Source organism: Schistocerca gregaria, chromosome 1 (assembly GCF_023897955.1).
Source record: "Schistocerca gregaria isolate iqSchGreg1 chromosome 1, iqSchGreg1.2, whole genome shotgun sequence".
Taxonomy (NCBI): Eukaryota; Metazoa; Arthropoda; class Insecta; order Orthoptera; family Acrididae; genus Schistocerca; species Schistocerca gregaria.
This window is the reverse complement of record NC_064920.1, coordinates 555308554-555326862: the sequence shown is the minus strand read 5'-3', so window position 1 is coordinate 555326862 and position 18309 is coordinate 555308554. Positions and strand designations below refer to the sequence as shown.

The 18309-nt window shown below is 41.2% G+C and overlaps 1 protein-coding gene across 3 annotated transcripts in view; it reads left to right on the top strand.

The window, feature by feature from the left end:
* Positions 1-18309, top strand: part of LOC126356309 (pre-mRNA-splicing factor SLU7) — a 53698-nt gene that overhangs the window by 26199 nt on the left and 9190 nt on the right. For all 3 annotated transcript variants that reach the window (XM_050007275.1, XM_050007283.1, XM_050007265.1), the window contains exons 5-9: positions 966-1156; positions 13108-13331; positions 14995-15301; positions 15591-15719; positions 15811-15942. In XM_050007275.1, the coding sequence (XP_049863232.1) occupies positions 966-1156; positions 13108-13331; positions 14995-15301; positions 15591-15719; positions 15811-15942 (983 nt within the window). The remainder of the gene's footprint in view (positions 1-965; positions 1157-13107; positions 13332-14994; positions 15302-15590; positions 15720-15810; positions 15943-18309) is intronic.

Here is an 18309-nt window from a genome sequence, read left to right as displayed (position 1 = left end):
GTAGCTTTAGAAAAGAAATTTTTATTGTAAAACTTGGGGGCACAGTACTATCCAGCAGCTTCATAAATGGAGCACCAGCGCATCTATCCATTCTAATGCTCTCCAACATGGGATAATGATAATTCCACTGCTTAGATTGTATCTTACTTAACGTGTAACTTTTACAAGCAGAGTGTCTTTCAACTATATATCTGGAACATTAGCTGTTGTTGCCTTTTTAACTACAGTTATTCACTTTCTGTTCTTTCTCCATTCGTAAACAAATGGTGTCAGATTGTAAGAAAGGAGAAAGACAGTTTAAAAAAAATTATAAGTAGTGAATCTGCTTCCTTTACCTTGTGTTAGTTGTAGATGTTAACATTCTCCTTACAAGTAATAAAATAAGAGTGTGTCTCCACAGACTTAAAAAAAGTCTACTAAGCCCCATTTTTTATAAGCAAGTTATATGTGATAGCTGATACAAGGAATCTGTTACAGTTTAAAGCCGCTCAGCAAACAAGCCATAGTTACTAAAGTCTTGCAAGTATTTGCAGCTGCAAGTTTTCTGTACAACTTGAAATATTAGCAACACAGTCTCCATAAATCGTGGTGTTTTGCCCATAACAAGGCAGTTAACAATTAAGTTGATCAGCGAAAAAAAGAGCAATTAGTCATAAGAAGGGTCAGTAGCCATCTACTCAAAAGTAATTTGCAGCACATGCTGTACTTGTGATTTTGATCCTGTTTAGGCGAGTCAGTAACACAAAGTAAAGCAAAGCATCTGTCATTGCTAAATAAGAGGAATGAGTAGTGTTAGCTGTGGACAGTGCAGCATTAGATAAGTGTAACTTGATTTTTCTCATCGTGTATGAAGTGCATTAAAGCTTGAAACAATTTTGCTTATTATCACGTAACCATAAGCTACACTTGAAAAATTATTTACTGTTACAAAATCTATCAAATGAAATATTTTTAATTCTTTCTAGGTACAAACATTGCTCCTGATGAATTTATTCAGCCTGAGTTATCCATGGATTATGATGGCAAACGAGATCGTTGGGCTGGCTATGATCCATCAGAACATAAATCAATCATTGAAGAATATCAAAAAATAGAAGAAGCTAAAAGGCAGCTGAGGGCAGAAAAACTAAACTCAAATGTGGATGGAAATGCTGAGGTAAGACATGTACACTCATGAGCAGTTGAATTGGTTATATTGACCTATTCATGGTAGTGTCTTATTTCGACCTGAAGACAGCTGCACTCTATACTAAACTGAAATTGTTACAGAGCCATTCTGTACCATAACAGCACAACTATTGCTCATATAGATTCATTGGACACGAGTCTGACAAAAGGTTCAGTCCACTTGTACAATGCTGTAGGTTTCAAAATGGATGCACTTTATGAAACATTGGAGCCCTTTATTAATTTACAGTGAATGAGAGTGGCATATGTATGTGAGCCCTCCATTTCGTCCCATGTAAATGTCCACCACAAAACAATACCTCCACCAGCAGCCTGAATGGTTTTCTATTGGGAACCAAGTTGCATTGCCTCAGTATGACCGAGTGGGGTGATGCAGTGGTTCGCACACTGGACTCGCATTCGGGAGGATGACGGTTCAAACTCACTTTCGGCCATCCTAATTTAGGTTTTCCGTGATTTTCCTAAATCGTTTCAGGCAAATGCCGGGATGGTTCCTTTGAAAGGGCATGGCCAGTTTCCTTCCCTAATCCAAGCTTGTGCTCCATCTCTAATGACCTCGTTGTCGAGAAGACGTTAAACACTAATCTCCTCCTTGTCTGCCTCAGCATGATGCATACTTTGGAATACTGTGAGTGCTCGGTGGAACTGCTTCTCATTGTCTCCAGGGCCTTTGACTTTGTGTGGCAATAGGGCTTCCTGTGCAAACTATTTACATTTGTGGTACCAATGCCACATGTGAGGCTCATTGCATCCTACCTCAAGGATAGGACTTTCAACATTACTGCTGGAGATCACACATCGACAGTTACGCGAATACTAGAAGTGGTGCTGCAGGAGTCCATCCTCGGTCCCATGCCATAGTCCCTCTACTCTTCCAACATGCCAAAGATGGATGGAGTTGCATTAATGCTGTACGCAGATGATATGGCTCTGTACATGAGGTGTCTCAATGCAAATGTCATGCGCCGCCAACTGGAGATGGCACGTGATGCATTCGGAGCATGGTCCACTAAGTAGTGCCTGAAATATAATGTCACAGAGTTAGGCCCTGATAATTAAAAAGATAAGAGTATCTGTATACCTTCAGCCAGTGCCAATCATTGCTCTCTATCTGGGTGTAATGCGTGATAGGGGCCACACATGAAAGAAGTCTGGCCCAACGCTCTTAGTAGACTGCAGGCACTATGTCAGGTACTGAATCCTGAATCCACCCTACTCTCAAGCTGCATCTAGCAGTGATTTGCCCAGTGCTAGAATATGCAGCCATAGTGTAGGGAAATGCAACAGACTGTCACATTCAATGTCTGCAATGGCAATGCATCTCCTACGCAACTTCTTGATGCAGGAGCTACATAAGCTCAATCTCATCCCTGTGATAAGAGATATGATTAAACTGATTGCACAACTGTTCTACAAAAGTCGCTGCAGTCAGCAAAAAGCTTGTCCCAAACTAGGTAACAAGCCACACAGATAGGGTGCTACCTGGTGGTAGGGTCTGTTCTGGAAATAAGGCTGTTGTAGCTGAATAGGTTGAAGCACCAACACATTAAACTGCTCATAAGCACAAAAAATTATCCAAAAATTTTGTTAATATAGAAGGCATAACAAATTAGGAAATATAGGAATAATGAAAAGAAATTTAGCCTTCCCAACGTAGACAAGGTCAGAGTTGAGCCTGATGTGATTTTCAAAGTGCTCCTACCTACCCTGATTGTGCAATAAAAACTATTCTACACTGATGAGTGCACTTTTTCCAACACAGCATTGTATCTAATTCAGTTGCTCATGAATGTATTTGTCTCTCGTTGTATGTATAATAAATTAAGAGACAGATCCAAGTGAAGTACTTGCCTTCAAGAGGCAAAATATGTGATACTGGTGATATACAGTGACAGCACTGTCCTAGGTCTCAGAACTATTAGCTACTTCCTCAGGGAGGAGGAAAGGTTAGGTTGGTGAAGGTTTTTTTTAATGGAGGGCGGGTCATGGGTGCCCCAGGATGAGAGGGGCCTCCCTATAGTGAGAATGAAGTGCTGGCTTGACCTGCCCTTACTTTTGAACCTCCCCCCCCCCCCCTCTCTCTCTCTCTCTCTCTCTCTCTCTCTCTCTCTCTCTCTCTCTCTCTCTCTCTCTCTCTCTCTCTCTCTCTCTCAGGAAGGAATAATAGTTCCGAATGTTAGGTTAGTGTCATCACTTTAATTTTTGTATTGTCTGTTGGCAGTACTAATATTTTCCCTGTTGCAGGTGAGTGTGACCAGCAGTTAAGTCTCATAATTTATTAGTTTCCTTGGTTGAATTTTCCATTTGATAAACCTGCATGTATAATAATCAGTCTGTTTAAAGTAAACAGAAGCCATGATGTAATTGAGAACTGCAAGGATAGACAAATTGCTGGACTGGAAGTTAGTCATTAATAGTGCTGAAGTGGGGTCTTCAGGATGCTGTGTACACTTTTGATGTACTTAAAATAATACAGTTGTCCTCTGTCCAAATAGTAATAGTTATTTATTGCAACGTTGGACTTGCTTTTGTGAATAGGAAGTAGGCATCCCCCAAAGAATCATTAAGACACAATCACTACATAGGGTACAGGTGTAAGGTCTGTGAGAAAAGAGTGGAAGCAATGATACCAAAAAGGTAGCCATTCTTTCTGTTCTGATATATTAAAGAGAATGGCATGTTTGAGGTCAAATCTCTCTCTCCATATTTGTGAGAACCTAACATTAAATAGTGGTATCCTTAATGTGGGGAAAAATCTAACTGAACACATCGGGATTATGCTGACGTGGCACTCACATTGGAGGAGAAGTGTTTATATCCCCTGTTAAGTATTCTGCACACGCCCTGTATTGCCACACCATTACTACGTGCTACTCAGCTGCTTGTCACAATCTTTCGTACATAGTGTGCTCCTGATTATTCGTGTGCAGATTACCTGGTGTGATATATAAAATAGAAAGAAACTTCCACATGGGAAAAATATATTAAAAACAAAGATTCCAAGACTTACCAAACGGGAAAGCGCTGGTAGATAGGCACAATAAATAAAACGCACAAACACACACACAGAATTTCTAGCTTTCGCAACTGACGGTTGCTTCTTCAGGAAAGAGGGAAGGAGAGGGAAAGATGAAAGGATGTGGGTTTTAAGGGAGAGGGTAAGGAGTCATTCCAATCCCGGGAGCGGAAAGACTTACCTTAGGGGGAAAAAAAGGACAGGTGTACACTTGTGCACACACACACACATATCCATCTGCACATACACAGACACAAGCAGACATTTGTAAAGGCAAAGAGTTCGGGCAGAGATGTCGGTCAAGGCGGAAGTCCAGAGGCAAAGTTGTTGAAAGACAGGTGAGGTATGAGCGGCGGCAACTTGAAATTAGTGGAGGTTGAGGCCTGGCGGATATTGAGAAGAGAGGATATACTGAAGGGCGAGTTCCCATCTCCCGAGTTCGGATAGATTGGTGTTGGTGGGAAGCATCCAGATAACCCGGACGATATAACACTGTGCCAAGATGTGCTGGCCGTGCACCAAGGCATGTTTAGCCACAGGGTGATCCTCGTTACCAACAAACACTGTCTGCCTGTGTCCATTCATGCGAATGGACAGTTTGTTGCTGGTCATTCCCGCATAGAAAGTGTCACAGTGTAGGCAGGTCAGTTGGTAAATCACGTGGGTGCTTTCACACGTGGCTCTTCCTTTGATCGTGTACATCTTCCGGGTTACAGGACTGGAGTAGGTGGTGGTGGGAGGGTGCATAGGACAGGTTTTACACCGGGGGCGGTTACAAGGGTAGGAGCCAGAAGGTAGGGAAGATCGTTTGGGGATTTCATAGGGATTAACCAAGAGGTTACGAAGGTTGGGTGGACGGCGGAAAGACACTCTTGGTGGAGTGGGGAGGATTTCATGAAGGATGGATCTCATTTTGGGGCAGGATTTTAGGAAGTCGTATCCCTGCTGGAGAGCCACATTCAGAGTCTGATCCAGTCCCAGGAAGTATCCTGTCACATGTGGGGCACTTTTAGGGTTCTTCTGTGAGAGGTTCTGGGTTTGAGGGGATGTGGAAGTGGCTCTGGTTATTTGCTTCTGTACCCGGTCGGGAGGGTAGTTGTGGGATGCGAAAGCTGTTTTCAGGTTGTTGGTGTAATGGTTCAGGGATTCAGGACTGGAGCAGATTAGTTTGCCACGAAGGCCTAGGCTGTAGGGAAGGGACCGTTTGATATGGAATGGGTGGCAGCTGTCATAATGGAGGTACTGTTGCTTGGGTTTGATGTGGACGGATGTGTGAAGCTGGCCATTGGACAGATGGAGGTCAACATCAAGGAAAGTGGCATGGGATTTGGAGTAGGACCAGGTGAATCTGATGGAACCAAAGGAGTTGAGGTTGGAGAGGAAATCCTGGAGTTGTTCTTCACTGTGAGTCCAGATCATGAAGATGACATCAATAAATCTGTACCAAACTTTGGGTTGGCAGGCTTGGGTAACCAAGAAGGCTTCCTCTAAGCGACCCATAAATAGGTTGGCATACTAGGGGGCCATCCTGGTACCCATGGCTGTTCCCTTTAATTGTTGGTATGTCTGGCCTTCAAAAGTGAAGAAGTTGTGGGTCAGGAAGAAGCTGGCTAAGGTGATGAGGAAAGACGTTTTAGGTAGGGTGGCAGGTGATCGGCGTGAAAGGAAGTGCTCCATTGCAGCGAGGCCCTGGATGTGCGGGATATTTGTGTATAGGGAAGTGGCATCAATGGTTACAAGGATGGTTTCCGGGGGTAACAGACTGGGTAAGGATTCCAGGCATTCGAGAAAGTGGTTGGTGTCTTTGATGAAGGATGGGAGACTGCATGTAATGGGTTGAAGGTGTTAATCTACGTAGGCAGAGATATGTTCTGTGGGGGCTTGGTAACCATCTACAATGGGGCGGCTGGGATGTATGGGTTTGTGAATTTTAGGAAGTAGGTAGAAGGTAGGAGTGCGAGGTGTCGGTGGGGTCAGGAGTTTGATGGAGTCAGGTGAAAGGTTTTGTAGGGGGCCTAAGGTTCTGAGGATTCCTTGAAGCTCCGCCTGGACATCAGGAATGGGATTACCTTGGCAAACTTTGTATGTAGAGTTGTCTGAAAGCTGACGCAGTCCCTCAGCCACATACTCCTGACGATCAAGTACCACGGTCGTGGAACCCTTGTCAGCCGGGAGAATGATGATGGATCGGTCAGCTTTCAGATCACGGATAGCCTGGGCTTCGGCTGTGGTGATGTTGGGAGTAGGATTAAGGTTTTTCAAGAAAGATTGAGAGGCAAGGCTGGAAGTGAGAAATTCCTGGAAGGTTTGGAGAGGATGATTTTGAGGAAGAGGAGGTGGGTCCCGCTGTGATGGAGGACGGAACTGTTCCAGGCAGGGTTCAATTTGGATAGTGTCTTGGGGAGTTAGATCATTAGGAGTGGGATCAGGATTATTTTTCTTCATGGCAAAGTGATATTTCCAGCAGAGACTAAGAGTGTAGGACAGTAAATCTTTGACAAGGGCAGTTTGGTTGAATCTGGGAGTGAGGCTGAACGTGAGGCCTTTGGATAGGACAGAGGTTTCGGATTGAGAGAGAGGTTTGGAGGAAAGGTTAACTACTGAATTGGGGTGTTGTGGTTCCAGATTGTGTTGACTAGAATTTTGAGGTGTTGGGGAGAGTGAAGCTGGAAGTGGGAGATTGAGTAGATGGGAGAGACTGGGTCTGTGTGCAATGAGAGGAGGTTGAGGTTTGTTGGAAAGGTTGTGGAGGGTGAGTGAGTTGCCTTTCCGGAGGTGGGAAACCAGGAGATTGGATAGTTTTTAGAGGTGGAGGGTGGCATGCTGTTCTAATTTGCGGTTGGCCTGTAGGAGGATGATATGAACAGCCGGTGTGGATGTGGGAGAGGAAAGATTGAGGACTTTGATTTGGGATAGGAGTTGACAGTCGATGTATAGGTGAAGGATTAGGTGTGTGAGGGCTATGGATTGTGCAGTTTGGAACTGGTATAAGGACTGATGGAAAGGAGGATTGCAGCCAGAGATGGGAACTTTAAGTCTGAGGCTTTTGGGGGTAATGCCAAATGTCAGACAATCCTGAGTAAATAAAATATGGGAGCGTAATCTGGCAAGGGTGAAGGCATGTTTGCGGAGGGAATGTAAATAAAATTTAATGGGGTCGTTGTAGGGATGTTGTGAGGTTGACATGTTATTAGAAGGTGGAAAGGGTAACATGAGGTTAAAGTGAAAATAAATCGATATGTATATAGGGAGAGACAAAGGTGTGAAAAAAGTCGAAAAAGTGTTGGTTTGAGATGAGCTATGTTGATCCTGTGCTGAACTTAGGTTGGTGAACAACAATGGGTGCAAAGGCTAGGTAGTTGTGTTGTCTCCAAAACACATTAAAGGGTGGGGAAATTCAGGAAAATTTCGAAAAAATGCGTGTAAATGTATTCAAAGGACTGGTAATGTACTGGCAGGTTATGAAAATGAGGCTAACAATTGTTTGATGAAGAAATAATAACGTTTAAACCTGTGGGAAGCTGCTAAAAAATGATCGGTTATGTGGGAAAAACGGGAATGGAAATAAAACGAAAGTTTTTGGAAATAGCTGAGATGGTTGTGTAATGGGTGAAAGGAACTGAAGCTGTGAAATAGTATTCACGAGTTTACACGAAATGTTTGTAAACTTGGAACAGTGGATTTTATAGCAGCGGTAATGTTGAAAGCGTTAAAGTTTTTAGGTTAAGGTTTGGAAGTAAATTATTATTGAGTATAATTAGGCAGGATAAAATGTATGGTAGATTACGGAAAAAGGGAAGATGAATACAAAGTGAAACTTCTTGTACAAACATAAGAGAAAGCAAGACGATAGAGAAGATTTCGAAATGCAACAGAGACAATAACAAACGTAATTGTTGGGTTCAAATTTATGATGATGTAAATAAAATAGAAAGAAACTTCCACATGGGAAGAATATATTAAAAACAAAGATTCCAAGACTTGCACCGGTAGACAGGCACAATAAAATAACACACAAACACACACACAAAATTTCTAGCTTTCGCAACCAACGGTTGCTTCTTCAGGAAAGAGGGAAGGAGAGGGAAAGACGAAAGGATGTGGGTTTTAAGGGAGAGGGTAAGGAGTCATTCCAATCCCTGGAGCGGAAAGACTTACCTTAGGGGGGGGGAAAAAAAGGCTAGGTACATACTCGCGTGCTCGCGCGCGCCCACACACACACACACACACACACACACACACACACACACACACACACACACACACACACAAGACAGACTGGTTGTGTGTGTGTGTGTGTGTGTGTGTGTGTGTGTGTGTGTGTGTGTTTGTGTGTGTGGGTGGGGGTGGGGGTGGGCGCGCGCGAGCGAGCGAGAGTATATACCTATCCTTTTTTCCCCCCTAAGGTAAGTCTTTCCACTCTCGGGATTGGAATGACTCCTTACCCTCTCCCTTAAAACCCACATCCTTTCATCTTTCCTTTTCCTTCCCTTTTTCCTGACGAAGCAGCCGCCAGTTGCGAAAGCTCGAAATTCTGTGTGTGTGTTTGTGTCTTTTATTCATTGTGCCTATCTACCGGCGCTTCCCTGCTTGGTAAGTCTTGGAATCTTTGTTTTTAATATATTTTTCCCATGAGGAAGTTTCTTTCTATTTTTTATATATATAAATATAGAGGGAAACATTCCACGTGGGAAAAATAGATCTAAAAACAAAGTTGATGTGACTTACCAAACAAAAGTGCTGGCAGGTCGATAGATACACAAACATACACACAAAATTCAAGGTTTCGCAACCAACGGTTGCTTCTTCAGGAAAGGGGGAAGGAGAGGGAAAGATGAAAGGATGTGGGTTTTAAGGGAGAGAGTAAGGAGTAATTCCAATCCCGGGAGCAGAAAGACTTACCTTAGGGGGAAAAAAGGACAGGTGTACACTCGCACATATCCATCCGCACATACACAGACACAAGCAGACATTTGTAAAGGCAAAGAGTTCGGGCAGAGATGTCAGTCGAGGCGGAAGTACAGAGGCAAAGAAGTTGTTGAAAGACAGGGAGTTACGAGCGGTGGCAACTTGAAATTAGGGGAGGTTGAGGCCTGGCGGATATCGAGAAGAGAGGATATACTGAAGGGCAAGTTCCCATCTCCGGAGTTCGGATAGGTTGGTGTTGGTGGGAAGTATCCAGATAACCCGGACGGTGTAACACTGTGCCAAGATGTGCTGGCCGTGCACCAAGGCATGTTTAGCCACAGGGTGATCCTCATTACCAACAAACACTGTCTGCCTGTGTCCATTCATGCGAATGGACAGTTTGTTGCTGGTCATTCCCACATAGAAAGCGTCACAGTGTTAGGCAGGTCAGTTGGTAAATCACGTGGGTGCTTTCACACGTGGCTCTGCCTTTGATCGTGTACACCTTCCGGGTTACAGGACTGGAGTAGGTGGTGGTGGGAGGGTGCATAGGACAGGTTTTACACCGGGGGCGGTTACAAGGGTAGGAGCCAGAGGGTAGGGAAGGTGGTTTGGGGATTTCATAGGGATGAACCTGTCCTATGCACCCTCCCACCACCACCTACTCCACTACACTTTGTGGTAATTAATTTAATCAATTATTTAAAAAAAATCACAGTTGAGTAACAGGAAGTATAAACTTATTAAAAATTGAAATTTGTATCTAGGTATGAGGTAATCGAACTACTTTCTGATATATGCTACAACCACATATTATACGTCAAAACACCCTTTTTTACGAGATCTTTCCTCTGTGCTCGCCCACAAAAAAGCAAAATTAATGAACATGGTGAACAAACCAAAAACTGTGACATACTGTCCTATACTTGGCTATGCTGGTTGTATTGATGGTAACTTCGTGCACAGGGCGTTTCACGATTCATATTACAGGCTTCCAGAGATTGTAGAAGGGACTTCGTAGACATCAGTTTTGGTAAAGAACCCATGCCTTCAAATGTACATTTGAGTGTAAAATAAATTTGAAGACTGACTCACTTTCAAACCTCAGAATACATGGTACGCACACACAAATTGAGAAGAGGGTACCGTCATTAGCCCCTGTTGTAGTTGTACCATCACATACCATTTTTGTCAGACTACAACAATGGCTGTGAAAACTGGTATTTTCACAACTAGGAGGGTGCTCCACAGATGTGGTGCAGTCTCTAATTTGAAGAGGAAGTCTTCATTAGATAGAAGAGAACCTGACAATGATTACTGGAAACAGTGCCCAAGTCCTGGACTCCTGTAGAGGCTGTTCAGAGCTCATTGTCTCCGTGGTAAATTTCTGGACGTGGTAGTTGCTGGCCACAGCTATACACTTCAGAAACAGGTTCGAGGTGTCGCCCACTACCAAAAGTACATCTGAGCCAGCATGGGACAGATCACTGCCAATGTTCGTGGAAGGTACAGACAAGTGCAGATGTCTTTGAAAACTCCTCCAACATTAGGTTGGTGATGGAGCCACTAGGGGAAATAGTGGCCAGGTCAGGGAGGAAAGCCAGTGCCCATTCACTTTATTTGCTGGAGGATTACATTCAAGACATGGAGGAGGCTTTGCTGGCAGCAGTTGAGGTCACTGGTCACACCTGATTGCAAATTGTGAGTCATGTCATCAGAAATTACTCCAACCATCCTCAATTCCTGTAGGTGGCGGACTGCTTTCAGGAAAACAGCCAGTCTAGCACATGGGATGTATGCAGAGCTATTGTTTTGCAGCATCATTCCCAGAACAGACAATTGTGTAGTGACCTCTGCTATTGGTTGGAGAATCATATTATTTCTCCCCCCCCCCCCCCCCTGCCCAATAAGTTAGTCAAGCACAGGAAGTGGCTAGTAATGCATCTCAGTATATGTGGTATACACATGTGGGTTTCGTTTTTAGGATATAGACATACTTCCACAGGTCTGATAAGATACATTCTAAATTTGGACATAGAAAAATATTAAAAAAAAAGTAAAATTTGTCAAGCCAGATCAGAGGAGGAAAATATTAATATAGTATTAATTAACTGCATTGGAATGTTGCAGAACTAAACTTGCTTATAAACTTTTACAGTGCCCACACAGTACTAGACACAGAAAGCTGACTAATGTCAAATGTGAATAGCAATAAAATTCTGATTAAAGATAGGTTGATCACTTGTGGTGGAGGCATGTTTACTGTTGTGGCGGGGAGATAATATCTAGTGAGGTTTATATACGTCCCCAGTGTGAACTAATTTGAATGATTAGATGTGTTGAAGGTGGCTCAGACGTGGTCACCAGATGCTTTTATAGAGCCCCAAGGTGGGTAGTAGGGACGGGGAATCGTGAAGTTATTCTAAATGTCTTATCCACAAATTACCTTGAGAAGCTGATCAAATAACAGACCGAAACATGAAGAAAGGTAGGAAGATACTTTGCTTAGTAAGAGCGACAAAATACAGATTTCAGATTACATGAGCGATCAATGCAAAAAGCTCATCTCCAGGACCATAAGTGTAGAACCTCAGTGGACAAAGTTTAAGGGTATTGTATAATACACCTTAGAAAAGTACATGCCAAGCAAAGTTGTGAGGGATGAGAAAATAGGTTTTTTTGGCCAAAAAAGTGGGGAATAATATGGTTAATTGGAATCCTGCGTAAATCAACCTTGTTTCAGAAAAAAAGTTGCATTATTTATTGAATACTCCCTTGTACTTGTAGAAGAGTCTCTCTTGTCAGTCCATTGTAAAATTATCATTCTTTCCATAAGAACATGTTGTGGTAAACACAGTTCCCTCTGTTCAGTCAAAAGAGCAAGAAGCCAAAATTTGTATAGGGGAGCTGAAGTTGATGACATATTTCTTGACTTACAGCAAGCTTCCACCTTATAAACAAAATATTGGAGCAGATATGCAAACACATTGAACATACCTTACCAAATAAAACTCTGGAAATCATTGTTAATGGGAATGTGTTATCAGAAGCTAAAGTAGCGTCCAACATACCTCAAGGAAGTGCAATAGGAGTGCTACCGTTCAAGAGGTTTGTAAATGACCTTGCATATATCATCTTTAGCTCTGTCAGGTTTTTCATGTTTGACTCAGTTGTCTACAAGGAAGTGACATTGTTAGGTATGAAATTTGGAAACTGACCCTCAACGTAAAGGAGTGTAATGTGTGTAAAATTACGAACAACTCTGATTTCTTATATTACGTAATTGATAGTGAGTCCCCAGAAACACACAATAATAAAAAAATTAAGAGTATCTATCCATGATGATATATGATAGAAAAGAAACTTGAATCTAGCCACGTGGAAGTTAGATGCCAGACTGTTATATACTTACTGAATTGCTTAGAAAAACTCTTACTCCACCAATTTTGAATATTGTTAGACAATCTGGACAACTTTGTATCAGTGAGAAAGAGAGAGAGAGAGAATATTGAATTTCTTGTGGGATCCCTTAATTGATGTGTGTGTGTGTGTGTGTGTGTGTGTGTGTGTGTGTGTGTAACAGGAACACTCAACAAACTGCAGTGAGTGATTCTGCAAGAACTGTATTGTACATCACTCAATGCCGCACTGATAAATGTCAGAGTGCTTGTGATGAAAAACAAGTTGAATCCTATCTAAATCTGGTGAAGTAACCATGAAAGTAAAATTAGTGCTTAAATAGAAGTGATTAGACAAACTTTGAGTGCCATCTGCAAACGGAATAAAATGTGTAGGTTTTGTACCCTTCTCTATACATTGAACAGTATTTTGTGGACTACAGGTGTAGATATCTGCCATTTAACTTGGTTGTTTTTACTATCATAGATTTATTTAATCTGGTCACAAAACATTGTTGTTCAACAAATGGTGCTGCTAGCAGCATATACTGTTTGTTCAAGCTTTTGTGGTTTGATCAATTGCTATTTGTTTTTCAGACAGAGGATATTGATGAAGATGACGAAGATAAATATGTCGATGAAGTAGATATGCCTGGCACTAAAGTAGATTCAAAACAACGTATAACAGTTCGTAATTTACGTATTCGAGAGGACACTGCAAAATACCTGCGCAATTTGGATCCAAATTCTGCGTATTATGATCCTAAAACTCGTTCCATGAGGGACAATCCACATGCTGGTACTGGAGTTAATGAACAGGAGTGAGTAGTCTTATATCTTTGTCCTGTTTAAGTGGAATTTAATTTGTTCAAAACTGTATAAAGCCACATCAAACTTTGTTGAATAAAATTAAAAACTGCATTAGATAGAAATTTGACACCATGTAATAGAGGTATGGGTGATAGTACTCCTATTGTCATCTCAGAAAAACTGGATCAGTATCCTGCCACAATGAGTATCGTGCCATGGTCAGTAAACTTAAGACAGATCAATATTATGCATCACATAAATTGAACACACCATGTATCAACATGGTGTTTTATGCAAAAGCTTGCACAAAGTAACTTTTCCCATGCACAGAAATACATTTCTCTCCTGACCATTCTGCAAGTCCATCCCTTTGCTCCGAAGTGGTGGCCATCTCAGTTTCCTGTCACCTCCTGGACTGTTTTCTTTGTCTTTTAGCAGCAGCTGTCTCAGTTGTTTACGATGCATTGGTTTTCGTACTCGCTAATCTGGTCAGAGACTATTGATTTTGGACTCTTGTCGAATTATTGCCAATTATTGGTTGTATTAGTTTAACTTGTTAATATGATAGTATGCAGACTTGCTAGCTGCATCTTAGAAATTTTGAGATATGAGCTTGTAAATAGAGTTCAAACTGTTGAATTGAACCCCTCCCCCCTACCATCATCACTGTGAGGTGGCTGTTGGCAACATCCACTAATACCACTGTCGCCTCCCCTACCGTCCTGTCTGCGCAGATATGGGCCAGGTTATTTTGTACTCATTGCACTGTATTTGCCTAGCTCTAGGCAGAGTAAGTGATTTTAAGTGTACATTTTAACAATTGAGCCCATTTCTGATATTTATTTGTGTGTTGGGAAACAGTGTTGGGAGTCATTTTCTTAGTGGGAATAAGTTGTATCAAGCTCCTCATCTGTCACCGCAAATAGAACTGTATGTAATTATTACTAGTGGAAAACCCCACTCATTTTTATTATTTAGACAGAAACTTAAAAAATCTCTAGTATACTCGGTCAACTTAAGGACAGACCTTCAAAAAAAATAAAACCCGGCTTATGTCTGTTTCAACATTGATAGTTTAGTGTTCAGCCACTTCAGAGCATCTTGTACTATATTTGTAGGTTGGCTATCATGTTTTGGTTGAGGTGGTTGCCACTTTGTATTGCCTTCACTGTGTGCGGTTTTGAATACACTATAAAAAAAATGTGCACTTTCAGACTCTGTCCTGTAATGTTGTTTTGGCAGTGCTTTCAAAAAAGGATGGCTAAAGTGATTCTGAATCCAACATTGAATCTAGTGAGTTACAAAGTGAAGAAGAATATGACGATACTTGAGTAGAGACTGAAAGTGATGCCAGTTTGTCAGTTGAGTGACAAGTGAGCTCCAACGGTACAAAATAATAAGTCTACTGTGCTCCAACAAAATCCTCAGATATTTGTTTAATGGTGACATTAAAAATTTTATAACTCATTATTTTGTGCTTTAAAAGCTATCTTTGTATGTCTGTATGTAATTTCATTCACCATAGGATGTTTAAAAAATAGTATGTTAAGGGGTTAATTACTCGGAAAGTGTAAAGTGAAACTTTAATGTGCGAGATATATGTTACTGCCAGGTGATCCAGATAAATATATTTTACTGTGCATCTAATTAACAGAGATCTTGATTGTTTTGTAGTGTGGACTATGCAGGCGAGAACTTCGTACGCTTCACTGGAGACACACAAAAGCACTCAGTGGCTCAGCTGTTTGCTTGGGAGGCATATGAGAAAGGAGTGGATGTTCATCTCCTAGCTGAACCTACTAAGTTGGAAATGCTACAACACGAATATGAGAAGAAGAAGGAACAGTTCAAGAGCCAAGCACAGGGTAGCATATTGGAGAAATACGGAGGAGCTGAACATCTGCAAGCACCACCCAAAGCTCTTCTTTTAGCACAGACAGAGGATTATGTGGAATACTCGCGTTATGGTAAACTTATAAAGGTATTGTTATTTAATTAATAAATAATGCAGATAAATCTAGAAAGTAAGAGTTACACTGAATGATGTGGAAAGTAAATCTGTGCTGTATTGATCTCGAGGAAGTGCTCTGTAACCTTTAGCCCACTTCATACAAACTTCTGTGTTCAATAAATTTTGATAACCCGAAACAAAATGAATATTACTGTGAAACGCTGGATAAAGCCAGGAGTCGAGTTTCAGAAAAGAAATTTTGTTTTTCTACTGATTTTAGATTTGTAGATATGAAATTATTTTAATTTTTTGCTCTCAGGGTCAGGAAAAACAAATCATCCGATCAAAGTATGAAGAAGACATATTCCCAAACAACCATACATCTGTTTGGGGTTCTTACTGGCAGAATGGTCAGTGGGGTTATAAATGTTGCCATTCTTTTGTAAAAGTAAGTTTGGGTGAAATCTTAAGTCTTGTTAATACTATATTTGTGGGTTGATTTTTATCTTAATATATTTCATGGTCTTGTGTTTTACTAGAATTCATACTGTACTGGTGAAGCTGGCAAAGCAGCTGCATCTGATTTACAAAGAGGAATGAAAGTTGAAACAGAGCCCCAGGCAGAAACAAAAAATTCCAGCTCTTCAGATTCAGACAGCTCGGATTCAGATGTAAGTAGTCTCTGATATTAACTTTTGGTAGGTTTTATAAAATTGTGATACAAATGGTGATTAATCTGAAATGCAAGTAATCAATAACATGCAGCATTAGCATATTTCACCGAGTTTCATTATCACTGAATGCGTAATTTGAACTTCTTTGACCCTGCAGATGCTTGTAGTTTTTTCTAAATGATTTAAAAACTGGTGATACACAGGTGGTTAATGTAGGAAGGCTGTAATTGATTTATGCACAATTCTCAGAAAAACTGGCCTCTTACCACAGTTACAGTCTATTGATTGGATGTAACCACCATTCTACACCCAAAAACCTGATGTACCTGAGGTCTGCCCGCAGCTCGTGGTCGTGCGGTAGCGTTCTCGCTTCCCAAGCCTGGGTTCTCGGGTTCGATTCCCGGTGGGGTCGGGGATTTTCTCTGCCTCGTGGTGACTGGGTGTTGTGTGCTGTCCTTAGGTTAGTTAGGTTTAAGTACTTCTAAGTTCTAGGGGACTGATGACCATAGATTTTAAGTCCCATTGTGCTCAGAGCCATTTGAATCATTTTGAACCTGAGGTCTGTTATTTCTAGACATTGTTATGTAGCCCTGCACATTACTGCCATTTCTGCAACACATCTTGGGTAATACTGCAACCCAAGAAATTTCCAGATGATACTATGTAAAGAAGTCTGTGGAATTTTATTTTGCTCATATTGGAACTGTAAACAGAACAGTAGCAACACATAATGTTGTGACACTGGCCTTTTTTATCAATTTGCTACAGGTATTTTTATTCTGTTAGTCCAGAAATAGCAAGTACTGTTACTTTAAAAATCATATAGCCCACTACAGATTACCTCGTTAATTGATAACGACGCACATACCGTATTTACTCAAATCTAAGCCGCACTCGAATCTAAGCCACACCTGAAAAATGGTAGAATGAATGACGATACAACAACAGTAGTTTGGTTCGAGTCGTAAGCTTAGCAGTTAAGTTTTACCAGGAAGCCACTGCTATGCGTCAGGCGCTCCGGCCGAGTACCCTACCTTTTTGACGTGTTTCGGCTGGTTTGAATTGGTTGCTTATTTTTCTTTGATCTGATAAGTGCCGTTCTCTTTGTCATAGCTGTTTACGTCACTCTAAACTGAAAATGCATTGTTGTACTGTGTCATGCATTGTTTGTCGCATTCTGATAATGAGTGTTTACGTCCTGTCACCGCTCACGGAATAGCCTGCTTTTGTGCTTGCTACCGCCGTTTACAGTCCTTTTTTTTAAAAAAAAAAAGAGAGGAATCGTCTCATTAGCGAAACAATGGCAAGAGACTGCTATTTGTTGTTACTTACACTGCTGCTTTCTTTGATAATGATCAACAAGAACCAAATAATAGACTGCGTACGATAGGAGATGTTCTGAACGAGAGTTTAGCGAAAAATTTTCTCTGTTTGAAAATCATTGGAGACGCCTCTTTTGTACATTACGTTCTGCACAGAAATTAGTCATCTTGGATGTAAAAATCTAGTCAATTGCCGTGCTTCATTTCTGACTGTATCACTATTAGGCGTAAGAATAATACGAAAATAAACATGACATGATGTGTGTATTCTTCCGCGTTTGCTGTTGTCTCACACTAGTTTTGTAGTTTATTAGGCAGACAAGATTTAAATGAGATAGCAACAAACACGAAAGAATACATGGCAAAATATTCGTATTACTCTTATGCTGAAGAGAATACTGCATGTGATTCACAATTCATAAAAGTTCCTATTAGCAACCATCTCTTCCCACAGGTAGGAAACCATTCAGAACTTAGAGTTGACCATATTGACAAACATCCCAAATAGTCTTGCTAGTCGGATTTTCGTAGTACATTGAAATGCTGCTATATTCGAATATGAACAATACGGAATTTGTATTTACTTCGTTATATAATGCAGTGGTCAAAACTCGGGGCGGAGAAAAAAAAGTTCGTCTTCCACCCCCCCTCCCCGCAGAGGTTTTGGCACCAGTATTTATCTTTGTACCTGCAAAGCATGCCTGTGTAGTGCTACATGTATTCAATGGCAGAAGTTTGTTGTGGCGGCACCTACCAACATTTTTCAGAACTTCCGCTTACTTTGCACTCGATTCTAAGCCGCAGGCGTTTTTTTGGATTACAAAAACCGGAAAAAATTGCGGCTTAGATTCCAGTAAATACGGTATATATGTGTGTATGAATGAATACGTGTACTATAGCTTCTTAAAGGATTTATCCAAAAACAAACAAATTTTTCTTATTTTTTGCGTGTTTGTTGACAACTCGATGCCTCCACTATTCACTGCATTGTCTCATTTACTCCTAAATCATTAATCAGGAGTCTCTCTCTTGATCATTTGTT